At 45.3% G+C, this 15,980-nt stretch overlaps 1 protein-coding gene across 2 annotated transcripts; it reads left to right on the top strand.

Moving 5' to 3' along the window:
- The first annotated feature begins 8,382 nt into the window (after positions 1-8,382).
- On the top strand, positions 8,383-13,932 carry LOC112926001 (nicotinamide N-methyltransferase-like). 2 transcript variants are annotated; one of them, XM_026006892.2, is made up of 3 exons: positions 8,383-8,756; positions 9,484-9,694; positions 10,805-13,932. In XM_026006892.2, exons 1-3 carry the CDS (start codon positions 8,606-8,608, stop codon positions 11,235-11,237), a joined length of 795 nt encoding a protein of 264 aa, XP_025862677.2. In that variant the 5' UTR covers positions 8,383-8,605; the 3' UTR covers positions 11,238-13,932. The 2 variants fall into 2 exon arrangements, with proteins under 2 accessions (XP_025862677.2, XP_025862678.2); XM_026006893.2 differs by having other exon boundaries at positions 8,452-8,756; positions 9,487-9,694.
- The last annotated feature ends 2,048 nt before the right edge of the window (positions 13,933-15,980 follow it).

Below are 15,980 nucleotides of genomic sequence, written 5' to 3'. Positions count from 1 at the left end.
CACACCCATCGAGGAGTCTGCCTGAGATTCTCTCCTTCTGCTCCTCCTCCTGCTACCACGCATGCGCATGCACTCTCTCTCTAAAATAAATAAATCTCTTAAAAGTTGTTTTTTCATTGCATTCAGCACCATCTGACATTCTCTTCTTTATCTGTGTACATGTCATGGTCCATGTCCCATTTCCCCTCTGTAAAGCCTCTGTGAGACCCAGAGTCCCATTGGTCTCCATCGCTGCATCCCTGCAGTTTAGAACAGCACCTTGCACAGTGTTACTAGGAGAACAAATGTCAGTCCTTACATAACACATGTGCCATAATTTTAGTTCTGTGTTGAAAACTTGTTTTCCTGAAAAGTTTCTGAGCTACACAAAAGATAATATAATGGGCTCCTCATAAAACCTGTCACCTGGATTCAACATCAAGATTTTACCATGCTTACTTCATCTATCCTTCCAGCTTTCCTTCCTTCTTTTTCTTTTTTTTTTAATTTTTTTATTATTATTTATTTATGATAGTCATACAGAGAGAGAGAGAGAGAGAGAGAGGCAGAGACACAGGCAGAGGGAGAAGCAGGCTCCATGCACCGGGAGCCTGACGTGGGATTCGATCCCGGGTCTCCAGGATTGCGCCCTGGGCCAAAGGCAGGCGCCAAACCGCTGCGCCACCCAGGGATCCCTCCTTCCTTCTTTTTCTTTCATTTTTCTTTTCTGTGTTTCTGTTGAAGTCTTTTAAAGAAAACCCCAGGCATCGTGTCACTTCCCACCCCCGGCTACATACTTCGACGTATGCATTTTTAAAAAAAGATTTTATTTATTTACTCATGAGAGACACACAGAGAGAGAGGCAGAGACACAGGCAGAAGGAGAAGCAGGCTCCATGCGGGAGCCCTATGTGGGACTCGATCCCGGGTCTCCAGGATCATGCCCTGGGCTGAAGGCGGTGCTAAACCACTGAGCCACCCAGGCTGCCCTGACGTATGCGTTTTTTAAGTAAAATTTTCTGGTGTTGCTTCAATGGCATTCATACACCTTCAAAAATTAGCAATGGTTCTTCAGTGTCATCACTCTGTCCATGTTCAGATTTTCCTGATTGTCTCAAAACTAACTTTTTAGTGTTAATCTGTTTGGATGAGGAGCCAATCTATGACCATGTGCTACATCTCTCAGATCTCTTCCCCCACCATGCTGTTGACTTGTTGAGGAATGGAATGATTACAGTTGACCCTCCAATAACATGGATTTGAACTGCATGGGTCCACTTATAGTGATTTTTCCCCATAACTATGAAAAAGGAGAAAGGAGAAATGAGAGAAAGGAGAAATGTATTTTCTCCTCTATATGATTTTCTTCATAGCATTTTCTTTTCTCCAGTGGACTTTATTGTGAGAACACAGTGTATTATACACATAACATACAAAATATGTGTTATTCAACTGTTCATGTTATTGATCAGGCTTATGGTCAATAGTAGGCTGTCAATAGTTAAGCTTTGGGGAATCAAAAGTTCTCTGTATATTTTCAACTGCCCAGGGGCAGCACCCCAACCCTTATGTTGTTCAGGGCCAACTGCTTCTATTTATTTTTGTTTATTTATTTGTTTATTTTTTATTTCAACTGTATTATTGAGTTGTAAGATAATGAGAGCCCAACATGGGGCTGGATGGTGGGAGTGAAAAAGACAAAATGGTCTGAGGAGATGTCGTGGAGGAGTCTTTTGGTTGACCCTGCCTTCCGTCCATGCAGTGCTGACACCACTATCCTCTCTCAGGCATTGGGAGTTACAAGAATGCCAGTTACCTTGCTCTCTCCTACAGGGTCTCAGGTGTGACAGCTGAAAGAAACCCTCAGATTAGCTCATTGTATCTCTTGCTTTAGTCACTTGCTCAGCCTCTCCCAGCTGGGCAGAACATTTGTACAACCCTCTCACTTCTTCACAAAATCCCCTCTTTATCTTGCTTCCTCTGAAGCTTGTTAGGAGAGAGTCCCCATACATGATGCTTCCCATGGTTCCCAGACCACCTGTGCATCAGAACTCATGGGGCTTTGTTCTGCTTCTTTATTATTATCTTTTTTAATCAAGCAGGCTCCATGCCCAATGTGGGGCTTGAACTCACAACCCTGACATCAAGAGTTGTATGTTCTACTGACTAGGCCGGCCAGGTGCCCCTATTCTGCTTCTGTAAAAACTATACTCAACCAGTTGGTTCCCTACCCCCAGACCTTCTGAATCAGAACTTGTGGGCATGTTCCCTAGGAATCTGTAATTTTAAACCACTTTCCAGATGACCATGATGTAGCTGATTCAAAGACCTGATCAACAACCTTACAGAATGCACTGATTGGTGTGAGTCCTAAGATAAAGTTTGTGAAGGATTTCTGCCAGCAGAGTTACAATTTCTTTGGAGTCAGTCATTCCTCACCTTTTTTATTTGTGCATGCTTTTCATTACAACTTTGTACATGTACCCAGTATTTGTTTATGCCTTATTTTAAGGTACTACTGTACTACCATATTAGGTGTAAAACATACTAAAATAAACAGTATTAAAGATTTATCAAGTAAATAAAAATAGAAGTTCTAATATTCACTTCTTGCAGCCTGGCGGTTTTTCATGGACTCCCATCTGCGAACTATTGCTCTGGGATATTCCCAGCCAATTGTCTTTTGCCTGAGGCTGCCCTAGGTAGTCCAGTATGAAGAGCTTCCAGCTATCATGAGAAACTTCTTAATTCTATTTAACTTTATCATAACCTCAAATCCTGCTTGAAGAGATGTTTGTCTAGTTTACCTGGCCTGCATTTTTTTCTCTATGATGAGACCAGGGGAACTTTCCCAAATTAGTTGCACAGTAGGAAAGTATGGTACGTCCATCAGCAGCTCAAGTTGGGTTGGACCCCAGCCCCATTCTTCCTGTGGCCCTCATGGATCTCTGGAGGCTTAGGACACAAAGATTCCTAATGAATATATTTCAGGTTGCAGAGGGAGGAAAAGTGATTGAGGGCCTAGAGGAAGCAGAAGGCAAAGTCTGGAACTTGCCATTTCTAGGGCTCTTTGTTCCTTCCCATAGATCTGAGTTTCCATCAGGTATCATTTTCTTTTAGCCTGAAAAGCTTTTTTAATTTTTATTTAGTATTTCTTAGTCCAGGTTTGTTGGTAACAAATTCTCAGCTTTTGTTTATCTGAACATGTCTTCACCCTCATTTTTGAAGAGTACCTTTGCTGGACATAGAATTCTGGATTGATAGTTATTTTATTTGTTTGTTTAGAGATTTAAGGATGTCATCCATTATCTCTGGCCTTCACTGTTTCTGATGAGAACTCAGCCATTATTTGTGGCATTGTTCTCCTTGCTATAACATGTCATTTTTCTCTGAATAATTTCACAATTTTCGGAAGTGTAACTGTATGATGTGCTGAGTTGCGACTTTCTTTGCTTGGGGGCTTGCTGAGCTTCTTGGATCTGTAAGTTGGTGTGTTTTACAAAATTTGGGAAAGTTTTAACTATTTCTTCTTCATATAACTTTTTCTACCCACTCCCCATTCTCTCCCTCCTTTTCTTCAGGGATTCTTATTAGCTACATGCTAGACAATTTATATTTTCCTACAAGTTTCTGAGGCTTTGTTCATTTAGTTTCAATCTTTGTTCTCTTTCTTCTTCAGAATGGATCATCTTTCTGACTCTGTCTTCAAGTTTATGGGCTCTGACTTCTGTCATCTCCAATCTGCTGTTAAAACCACCAGTGAATTCCTCACTTCAGATGTTGCCTTTTCAGTCTAGAATTTATTTTTTAAATTTAATTCTATTTTTTAAAAGATTTTATTTATTTATTCATGAGAGACACAGAGAGAGAGGCAGAGACACAGGCAGAGAGAGAAGTAGGCTCACAGGGAGCCCGATGTGGGACTCAATCGCGGGACTCCAGGATCACACCCTGAGCTGAAGGCACACCACCCAGGCATCCCCAGTCTAGAATTTCTTTACAAAATAAAAGTTTCATTTCTATGTTGAGATTTCCCATTTTTTGTTCATTAAGACTTATTTTTCTTTAACTCCTTAAACACATTAATTATAACTACCTTAAAGTCCTGGTCTGCTAATTTCATCATGTAGATCATCCCAGAGTCTGTTTCCACGGATACATTTTATTTTTATGGGTAACATTTTCCTGGTTCATGGAATATCTAAGAAGTTTTTATTGTAGGTTAGATATTGTGGGAGATCTACTGGAAAGAGTCTGGATTATGCTGTTTGTCTTTAAAGAGGGTTGGGTTTAGTTTTGGAAGGCAATTGATGGGCAGCCCCTGTGGCACAGCGGTTAAGCACTGCCTGCAGCCCAGGGCGTGATCCTGGAGACCCTGGATGAGTGCCACGTCAGGCTCTCTGCATGGTGCCTGCTTCTCCCTCTTCCAATGTCTCTGCTTCTCTCTCTCTCTCTCTGTCTCTGTCTCTATGAATAAATAAATAAATAATCTTTAAAAAAAAAAAAAAGAAGGCAATTGATTTATCAGAGGGTTTCCTTGTCCCTGTCAAGGACAAGGTTTAAGGCTTTGTTAGAGTGAATCTACTAAAGTAGCCTTTATTCTAGGGCATGATCCTTCTTCCCAAAGCATGAATTTTCTGGTAGGGCAGCTGAATGCTGCAACAAGAGGATCTCTCCACTTTGGCTGGAATGATGACTCCCAGCTTTGTTAGAGTGAATCTACTAAAGTAGCCTTTATTCTAGGGCATGATCCTTCTTCCCAAAGCATGAATTTTCTGGTAGGGCAGCTGAATGCTGCAACAACAGGATCTCTCCACTTTGGCTGGAATGATGACTCCCAGCATGGTGTGATCATTAACATTTTGGCTCTGTGCTCAACTCCTTAGCAGCCAGTCTCTTACAAAAGCTCAACCTGTACATGTGCAGCCCAGTTCTGGAAGAAACTAATGGTGAGACCCTGGTATGGCTTAAATTGTGTTCCCCTCAAAAGATTGACTGAAGTTCAGTTCCCCCAACACTTCAGAATGTGACCTTTATTTGGAAATAGGGTTTTTACAGAGGTAATTAAATAAAAATGAAGTCATTAGGGTGGGTCATAATCCAGTATAACTAGTGTCCTTCTGAAAAGGGGAAATTGGACACTGAGAGAAAGCCATGTGAAAATGAAAGGAGAGATCAAGGTGATGCATCTACAACCCAAGGAATGTCAAAGATTGGTGACAATCACCAGACACCAGGGGAAAGGTGTGGAGCAGATTCTCACTCACCCTTAGAAGAAACTAATACTCCAACACCTTGATCTCACACTGCTGGCCTCCAGAACAGTGAGAGAGTAACTTTCTGTTGTTAGAGCCTCCCTCCCCACTTTTGTGGTACTTTGTTATGGCAGTCCTAGCAAATGATCCACTTTGTGGGTCCCTCATGTGATTCCCTCCTCCCTGGTGCTGAGCACACAATTTCCATTTGGCGACAGCTCCAAACTCTAATATTTGCATTCTTAGCTCAGCAGGACAGCTGGACTCTCCTTGGGCTCTGCCTTTTTGTGCTGTAGTCAAGAAAAAGCATCCCCAGGTGGAGAGCTGGTGGAGGCTGGGCTCACTTTATGTGACTGCACTTGTGTGGTGCCTATCGTTGATGTCCGAAGACAGCAGTGTCCCACATTTGGTCCAGTTTGGTAGTTTTTACAGTGAAAGGCAATTCCAGCGTTTGTTACTCTGCCATGGCCAGAAGTGAAATTTCTGTTCTAAATTCTTTGAGTTATTTATTTTGAATGAGTTATTTGAACTCATTTACTTCTCTTGACGACTCTATGAGGTAGATCAATCATTGACCTCATGAATTCCAGATTAAAAAAAAAAAAAAACCAAGGCAAAAAAAAAATTGTCCAAGGATATATCTTTTAAATGGTGGAAGTAGAAAAAAAAATAAATAAATGGTGGAAGTAGACTTTGAATCTAGGCAGTTTAACTAAAGTCCATGCTCTTCAATATTTACCTAATATCTTATATAACAGGTGCTCAATGAATATACTTTGAATAGAGAAATAGATGGCTGTCTCTTCTACTTTTTTGGCCATTTCCCTTGTAATTCCCCTGCCCAGGAAAATCCCAATACCACCTCAAACTATTATGTTCACTTTTCTTCCACCTAGACCTTTAAGCACTCTGGGGAAAATCACACTGAACTCCTACCAAGGCCGAACTCCTACCAAGTTATCTGGGCCTTTGAAAATACCTAAGAATTCTGTCTTTCCTTCATCCGTGACTTCCATCGAGTGTTGGTTCTGCCTTGAATCTGAAACACCAATATCTCCCTACTCATTTTCAGGAAAAACACAATTTTCAGCTGTGAACTCTCAGATTCTCACTCATTTCTCTAAATTTGACTTGCACTTGCACCTATCCTTGCCTTTTGCTCTACTGTCAAAATATTTAGCATTTCTCTCTCTCATCAAAGGCATATCCACATGTGGCTACTGCTTGATTCCTTTCTTCCCCTCCCCAGCCAAGTGTTCCCATTCCCTGCGTTCCTCATCAACCTTTCACCTCCAGATCACTCCCTCAACTCCAGTCTGGCTTGGCTTCTGTACTTATCACCTGTTCATTTATTAATGTTGACTTTCCCTTTTATTAATTTTATCCCTATGCTTTCTTTAAATGTATTTGTTATTTTAACTTCTTAATCTGGATCCCTAATTTATTATTTTTTATTATTCATTAACATCAATATTTAAGATCATGAATTTCCCACTGCTTTCAGATTCTCATCTGTAGGACTGTTTTCCACATATTTTAAGATTTTTGTTTTCCTTTCCTCACTGAACCAAGAGCATTTCAGAGAAAATTTAAAAATATATTTGTGTTAGAGTGTCTTTTTTTCTCTGGTTTTATAATGAATGTCTGTTTTATTGCATTTTAGTTAGAGTATTTCATTTTGTGTTATTTCTACTTTGGGGAAGTTTTATGATTTCTTGTTGTTTTATATACAGTAAATTCTTGAATATTCCATGGACAGCTTTAGCAAAAGGTATACTTTCTGTTTTCAGATTACAGAGATCAATATATAAATTAACTAAATTTGTGCTATTAATTATATTTAAAAAGATTTTATTTATTTATTCATGAGAGACACACAGAGAGAGGCAGAAACATAGGCAGAGGGAGAGAAGTAGGCTCCCTGTGGGGAGCCTGATGCAGAACTCGATCCCAGGGCCAAAGGCAGATGCTCAACCACTGAGTCCCCCAGGTGCCCCTATTAATTACATTTTTAAAAATATTGTATTTACTTATTAGAGAGTGAGAGACAGAAAGCATGAGTTGAGGGGAGGGTTAGAGGGAAAGGGAGAAGAAGTAGGCTTCCTCCTGAGCCCTACATGGGGTTCGATCCCAGGACCCTGAGATCATGAACTGAGCTGAAGGCAGACACTTAACTAACTGAGTCACCCAGGACACCCCTATTAATTAATCTATCCTTTTTTTATTAAAGAAAATGTAAACGCAGGGAACCTGTGCCCTTTCCCGGAGTATGGGCTAGGAAGTGTCAAGACTTCAGACTTGTCCCTACTCTCAATATGGTGCCATAGCAGAAGAAAAGTTACTATGGTTGCTTCATGGCCCAGAAGATCCTGAGGAGTGGGAGAGTGATTTCCCTTGCTCCTGAGTGGGGAATGGAAATAGGGCAGAGGTAGTGGTACAGGCATAGAGGTTGCATAAAGGGGATGTTGTAACTCTTGTTAATCAGTGATCTGGAAAGATTATGCAATGGAATCTTGGTGCCAACATCATGGACAAAAGCCAGCTCCCCTGCCTGGCACCACATAACTTCCCCACTCTACCCCACCCCCACTCCTGGTGAAGGAAGACTCTAAGTGATTGAGATTTAACATCTACCACCCATGGGACTTGAAGAAGAAATTCAGTTCAGTGACAGAAAAAGTATTTTTTGCATGCTCATTCCACATCTGTAGCTTCATCTCAGATCTCTCTGTGTGTTCTATACTTATATCTGGGTTAGAGTAGGTTTTTCAGCCTTAAGTGGAGTATGCTCAAAACTAAACTCATCACTGCTGATTGTTTCATCTTCACCCCTCAACTAAAACATATTCTTATCTTCCCTATTTTGCTAAATATTGTCCACATCCAATAAGTGATCTGGGGCAGAAACCAGGTGTTGTATGAAGGGGTGTAGTTCAGAAAATGCTTAAGATCAAAACACACTAAGGCATATCCATCCTATTAACTGGGGGTTCACAGGGGAATTAATGTAAAAACTAGGCAAGCTTTTAAAATTGCTTTAAAAACCACTGTAGAAGAGGGCGTGGCACAATGGAGCAGAAGAGCCTGGAAACCCTTCCATACAAGCCAAAGCCACTGAAAATCCTGGGGGTTGGGGTAAGAGTAGAGAGTGGGGTCCACTACTGGAGGAGGGAGCTGGAGAAGGGGATGGGAGTTTCGAGTGTGGCAGAGGTGAATGGCCGAAGGGAAGAGGATTCAGGAAACATTTTTCATTGGTTGTTCTGATCTTTATCTGAGTATTTAAGGGCAGGCAAAGTGACTAAGCCTGAGCTCCATCAAGAAGGACCCAGAGCATCAGACTGCTCCTTCCTGGACAAAGCTTATAATTCTCCATGGCTCTCCAGGAGTCCACGGGGCTGGATGTCTACCAGACATATTTTGAACCCACAACATACCTGGACTACTACAAGATGGGCCAGAACGCTGTAGGTGATGACATCCTCCATTTCTCCCTAAAACACTACAACGCCACTTTTAAACCAGGTGCTGGTCTCCTTGAAACCGGGGAGAGGTTTGTGGGAGGAAGGGTAGGCATGCAAATTTTAAATTAGTTGCTGATCTTCTTCAATCCTAGGGCAAGTTTAGGGTGGGAGTGGGGAAGGGCGGCTAGACAATTGACAGAAACTTTGGATCTTGGAGAGTATGAGGAACTGTCCTATAGGATGATTCTAGATATACTTGATATATGGTACTTGATGGTACCTAAACATTTCTGAGGTCTCTGGGTCAAGATTTTCTCCTCTCATAAAGTCTAAGACTGGGAATACAGGTGGTTCGCAATAAAAGTTTGGTGATTGATCTTTGGAATGTTATGGATGTTTTTAGTGGGGCTGTAGGACACTTAGTGAAGAGTGCTTGCATTATGGAAATGGGCGTCCCCAGGAGTGTGACCAGATTTCTTCTCTTAACGCTTATTTACAGTGATGAATTGGCAGTTGGAAGGACAAAAGCTCGTTCTCCACTAAGTGACCCCCCCCCCAAGATAAACTCTCCTGCTCCTCACTCTCCCCTCCTACCAAACTCTCCATGCTCAGTGCTGGGACTCTGTGCGGGGGTGCCTAAGGCTGTTTGGACAGGCAGCATTTCTCATGCTGGACTTTTCCACTCCCAAATGGTTGACTCCCTGCAGCCTCTCCAGGTGGGACAAGAGAGAGGAGCCTTTCAGAGCCACGTTTTGGCACCAATGGCTTAGAATGTGTCTGTTCTAAAGCAGGTGGCCTGAGAGGAAAGCTCCTGATTGACATAGGCTCTGGGCCCACCATCTACCAGCTTCTCTCTGCCTGTGAGTCTTTTGAGGAGATAATCGCCACTGACTACACGGACAAGAACCTCCTAGAGCTGGAAAAGTGGCTGAAGAAGATGCCAGGGGCGTTTGACTGGTCCCCAGTGGTGAAATATGTGTGTGAGCTTGAGGGGGACAGGTAAGGGGTTTGCTGTTTGCTTTGGGATCGCCATGATGTGGGCTTCACTTAGCTCTCAGAATCCAAGATTTCTCATGGGGCTCATGTGGCAGGTGGAGACTAAGAAGGAAGAAAGTCAGTGGGGTCCCAAGAAGAAAGGAAGAAGAGTGAGATATGAATCCAATAAAGACCAAAAGAGGGAAGAAGAATAGATGTCTGTAGACAGACCCAGAGCCAGAAAGGAGTTGTCATGAATGTCTACCCAGAATGCCAAGGCTTCCCCACCGGGGTTAAGGGAGAATGGTGACAGCCAGCCATTGTTTGGCAGGTGCCCCTGTTGTTCCAATTACAGCCTCCAGGAGGCTCCGAACTTGTGGCATCTTTCTGCCCATCACAGAAGGTGGGCTTAGAGTTAAGACCAATCTTGCATGCAAGTGAGCAGACTCTACTTACCTTGGATAATTTCAGGGCACTAGGAAGTCCACCATAGCCCCTCCACTCACAATATACCACTCTCCCCAGGTAGGTAAGATGGTTGAAGTTGTATATTGGATTCTTGTGCCTTTGGCTTGAGACTGTGACTTTTTAAAAATGCAGAACTGGAAAGAGTAAATTTCTAAGTGCTAGTCCTTATGCCTTATGCGGTATAAATGAGCCCCCATGTGCTGAGAAAAGATATAGGTAAAAAGAGAATGTATGAGGTGACAAGGAGGTCGAGTGGAGTGGTCAGGAGACACGGGGAGAGCCTAGAGGACCCCTGCAAAGTCTCCCAAGCACACTTTATAGTTTTGCTCAGCTGATTCCTGACAGGCCTTCCATTTCGTGTTACACTTGGCTAGGTTGTGTTAAACATGTACCAGCGGAGAGAGAATGGGCCAAGCACCGGGAGCATTGCCCAGAGAGGGCCTACAGGTGGAAAGAGCAGTGACCTCGGGGTCAGGGTCAGCAGGTCCTAGGCTAGACTTTGTCAGTAGCTGGCTTTCTGAATTTGCCCTCTCTCCGGGGCTCAGTTTCTTGGTCTGTAAGACCAGTGAGTCTGTGCAAAAGGCACAGAATGGCCAGGAGTGATGTATGCATCTCACACGATGAGCCTGACCCAGCTGGCCACTCTTCCCTCTTCCCTCCGTTCAGGGACAAGTGGGCTGAGAAGGAGGAGCGGCTACGGAGAACTGTCCGCCGGGTGCTCAAGTGTGATGTTGGGAAAGAACGGCCCCTGGAACCCGCAGTCCTGCCCCTGGCGGACTGCCTCCTTTCCTCTCTATGTCTTCAGTCCGCCTGCGTCACCCTGGAGGCCTTCCGAGACGCCCTGCGCCACCTCAGGCCCCTGCTCCGGCCCAGGGGCCATCTGGTGCTGACCGGGAGCTTTGACTGCACCTTCTACATGGTGGGAGACTCAAGATTCACCGTACTGCCACTGAAGGAGAAGGTCCTGCGTGAAGCCCTACAGGAGTCCGGCTTCACCATTGAGAGGCTGGAGAAGGCTCAGCGAGGACCCGAGACCGTCTTGGAAAAGGGTTCAAACTACACGGGGTTGTTCTTCCTCGTGGCCCAGAAGAACGACTAACGCAGGGTCCTTAGAAGCGTGTGGGTGTGCAGGGGCAGGACTTCCAGCCCACATTCGGCCACCCATTTGCTTTCCTCTCCCTTTAGCTGGCCTTATTTAGAACCCTTACCTGCAAATGCTTTTAGAGCCTCATTATACATGATTGCCAGATAAATAGGGGTATTTATCTCACACGGAGAGGTTTACAATACACTCCACTAATGGCCCAGGGTCGGGGAAAGAATTGGACCAGAGAAATGAGGATGTGCCTCCTCTAGTTTTGAGGGTGCCTCGGGTGGCACAGGGTGATGAGGGTAGAGTCCCTCACCATCTCCTAATTTAGGCATTTGGGGACTGCTCACCTTCTGAGCTCATTCCCCACCTGCATCTTCACCCCTGCTGAGACTGCAGCCCCATCCCATGAAATGAAAAGAACAGAGGTTTTGGTGTCAGAAGACATGGACTTTGGTACTTGGCTCTTAGCTTAGCTGCTCTTGTGATGTCAGGTGTGTTGTTAATACCACAGAGCCTTGTGTCCCCATCTCTGAAATGGAAATAATAACCCACCTCCCCATGGCAGTTGTGAGACCCCAAAGAGAGGACATAAGTACACCTGATAGATAAGTACACCTGCGATGTTGTACGTGTAAGTTTTTGCTGACGTTCCATATGTGTGTGACAAGCAGTTCTAAAGGGAGTTGGAGAGATGGCTTTCCTTCATTGTCCAGTACAATCCACCTAAGCCAATTTGGGATGGGGATGGAGAATTCAGGAAAGACTTTTGAAAAAAATAGCAGATCAGTGAGATATAAGGGGTGACCAGGAGTAAGCCAGATGAAAGAATCCGGGATAGCCTGTGAAGAACAGGAATTCTGCAGTAGCAGAGACCCAGAGGGGAAGTAACATACCGTGTTTGGTGAACTTCAGAAAAAACTGAGGACAGCTGGGCAGGTTGGGGTCCTGTCCCTGGAGGTCCCCGATAACCCATTGGGCATTGGCATTCAGAACAGGCCAGCACTAGAAGTGGGCAGAGAAGTCACCCAAGCGGTGACCATTGGTAGCAGCTAGGAGGTGGGCAAGCAAGTAATTTATTCATCCAACAAATATTTGTCGAGTGCCTACATAAATTAGGTGCTATGCTCAGGAAGTGTCAGAAACTTTGCCTGGGGCTGGTCCTCACAGTTTAAGCTTAAGCTTAAGCTTCTTAAGCCCTCGATCACATTCTACCCCATGCCTGGGATATATTCTTGTGTGTGTATGTGGGTATGTGCACGTGTGTGTGTGTGCGTGCGTGCGTGTGTGTGTGTGCATGCTGACGATGGTCGTAGAGAACGGGTCATATCTATCCATGGGGTCACCACGTGAGTGATAGGAGAAGTTGACTCTCAAAGGCTGGGAGCAGATCAGGAGTTCACTACCAGAGGAAGCTTGCGTTGGATGCACCCAGAGGCTGAGCATTAGTACCTCCTCCAAGAACAGCTCCAGGACACATCGAAGTGTGCAAGCCAGAAAGCTGGGCTGGTCAGGGCAAGCAGACAGCAAAGAAAGAGCAAGGTGGGTGGGCACATGGGGAGGGTGTCCAGAGCAGGGCTGAGTTGCCCAGTGCTCTACCTCCCTGCATAGAGTGTGGACCCACATCCTGGGTACATTCTCCTGGGTTAGTTACATGGGTAGTCACATCAGGGAGCTATTGGCTCCTTCACATGATATTCAAGTTACCACGTACACTTTGTGGACTGTGAGTAGGCATTATGTTTGGTTTCGGGGGGGCGGCTAGTGGCCAGAAAGGGTTTATATCTACCGAAATAACAGGCAACACACTTCTGTTAAGCAGCTGTTACTGAGTAGGTGTGGGACTGCACTGAAAAGCAGAATTTGCTTGGGAGAAGGACAATGATGGGAATCACAGAAGCAGGCAGGATTTGTTCCTGCTCAGGGATGGAAGCTCATGCAGTAAGTGGCAGCTGAGATGAGTTATAAGAGAGGGTGATGGTTGGAAAGGTGTTCACACTGGAAGAAACACTACTGCTAAAAAACATGGTCTCTGGAAGATGGCAGGTGAATGATGTTTTCTTTGCCTAGAAGATGAGCTCCATATGAGAGAACAGAGGGGGCCAAGGAAAGATGCGAAGGTGGCTCAGGGCATTAGACTCTGTGGGCCTCTCCAGGGTGTAGTCAGAGTTCATCAATAAATATTTATTTAGCGCCTGCCATCTGCCAGGCATTGAGCATGTTGGAATAAATATGACACAATTCTTGCCCTTGCTGGGCTCGTAGATAGTCATGACAACAGTGTTAGGAGAGGAGGACACACGGAAGGTCATGCCTAATCTGGGGGAGATAAGGAAGGCATCACAAACAGGTAATGTTTAAAGTGAGTCCTCAACTAACAGTAAATGCCCAATTTCCAGGCAGATAGTGGGATGGAGGTGGAGGTGGGCTGGGGTGCTGAAGGCGTGTCAGGTGGAAGAAGCAGCATGGCCCAGGTGGGAGCCACGGGTGGACAGTGGGCATATTTGCGGAACCTCGGCCAAGAAACATGGATGAAGCACCAGTTATATGTCTGTCCCTGTTTTGTATTCTGGGGATACGGTGGATAAGATCGGCAAGGCCTTGCCCTCATTCTATTTGGGAGGAGAAGGGAAGGCAGACAATAAAGGAGTGATTCAAAGACAAAATACAATATAATAAAAAAGTATGAGTGCTAAGAAAGAAATCAATAGGGTGGTATCGTGGAGAGGAACCAGGGTGGAGGGGGTGGGAGGAGGGCCCACCAGGTGCTTGGGACGAACAGACCCAGACGGAGATCTCACATGGCCAGACAGTGGTGTTAGGGTGGGGGTGGGGGGGCGCTAGGAGAGGGCTGCCAAGCCCAGCAGTGTCCCTCTGTTTGTAACAGAGCCCTCCAAGCTGCCGTGGAGAACGCCTCTGGAAGTGGAATCTACAGGCAGCCGGGAGCAGCTCTCTGGCCTGTTCCCATCCTGCATGGAGGCCTCCCCTGGAGAAATCCCCTTTAAAATGTTCAAGCCCTTCCTTTTAAAGCCTTCCAGGGGAGGATCCCGGGCACTCAGACAGACGTCCAGGGGAAATAACAGACAGTGAGTCGGGTGGGTGACACACTTCTGGAGAATAAGGCAGGTCGTTCCCTGACTGTCTCTGTATCCTTCAGTGGAAGGAGGCAGGATGGCCATGGCCGATGGCTCCCTGGGGACCAGTCCTAACCCTGTTTTGGATTGTTTCCCTTGTCTTCTACTCTCTGGACACAAGGGGGCAGTCGAGCCTCGAGCTTGGCAAGCTGCAGGGCCCATGGGGCCCAGGACTGTCTTTCCTCCACCTTGCTGGCCTGAGGCCTGCTCTCCTGTTGAAGCTGACCACCGAATGTGGGAATCGGGAAGAGGAGGGCCACTGCCCACACAGAGCACCTTGATTTTCACTGACCCTCGCTCAACCATATGTAAGATGCGCTGCCCACTTCCCCTTCCACAACAGAGGGGAAGGCCCAGGAAAGCTGACCTGCATCCTCACTCTGCAGGGCCTGGCTGGGGATCAGCCTATAAGTAGCTTGAGTGACAGAGCCAGGGAGAGGCATCCCAGGTGGCTGCTGGAGCGGAAGGCTTCTGGGCCTTCTCCATTGTAGTAAAAATCTCCCCCAAAGTTCATGAAGCTGGGGTAGGAGGGCCAAGGACAGGGGATAGGGCACACTAAGCCCATCAGATCCACTCAACAGCCATTAATGCCAATGCTTGTGTCAGGTCCCATGCTGGCATTGGCATACAAGGGGGAAATTGGATTCGGGCACTTCCAAAGAGTTGACAGTCAGGTGGGCAAATGGCCACTGTCACACAGTGTAGTAAATTCAGCATGAGAGGGTAGGTTAGGTCCTGGAGAAAACAGAGGAGGTGCGTTCACCTAAGTGTGAGGTGGGGTGAAGGAGGTTATAGAAGTCTTCCTGGAAATCTTAAAAGGGTTTAGCCAAGCAAAGGTAGACCAGGGCTTTTTAGGCAAGAGAAAAGTATGCGCAAGAGATCAAAGTCAAGAAACAACATGGGAGGGAGACTGAAAGAAGTCTCACTTGGGGACTGCTCACCTTCTGAGCTCATTCCCCACCTGCATCTTCGCCCTTGCTGGCCTGAGGCCTGCTCAGCTTGTCTGAAAAGTTCCAGTATAATACCCTTTAATCTTGCAGCCGTTTTAATAGCACATGCTCTGTGGTCTGGCTCCTGCCTGACTCTCCAGTCAGCTGGAAGGGCTTTCTGAACAGGAGCCTTGGAGAACTGAAGTTTTCCAGGCTGGGGCCTGCAGGACTATGAGAAACTAGATGCTAGGGGAAAGACTTGGAAGCTGGGCAATTAATTTCTGGATGGCTTTTTCTTCTGGGACCTTCCACTTCTTTAACAAGTGACTCCCCTGCAGACTGGGGACTCGAGCGGCAACTGACAAGGGGAGTTGTGGCAGTTGTACCTTTAAGAGGAATTCAGAGATTACAACTGTAAGCAAGTAACAAACACAAAAACCAAAACCAAAAGGCTAAATATTGATTAACTAGGTTACATAAAAATTTAGATTGCTGACTGATAAAATGCCATCACCAAAGTGATTAGGCAGACAGATTGCAAGAAATATTTACAGTGGATAAAATCAACATGGAACCAATGCCTTCTAGCATACACAAAAAATATACAAAAATAAAATATACAAATTTGGACTAGGAGGAAGTCCAAAGGAAAAAAAGGAGCAAGGATATGATTAGGAAATGTATAGAAG

This window comes from Vulpes vulpes, chromosome 12, assembly GCF_048418805.1.
Source record: "Vulpes vulpes isolate BD-2025 chromosome 12, VulVul3, whole genome shotgun sequence".
Classification (NCBI taxonomy): Eukaryota; Metazoa; Chordata; class Mammalia; order Carnivora; family Canidae; genus Vulpes; species Vulpes vulpes.
Note: the sequence above shows the minus strand (reverse complement) of the source record. Positions and strands in the feature narration are given on the sequence as shown.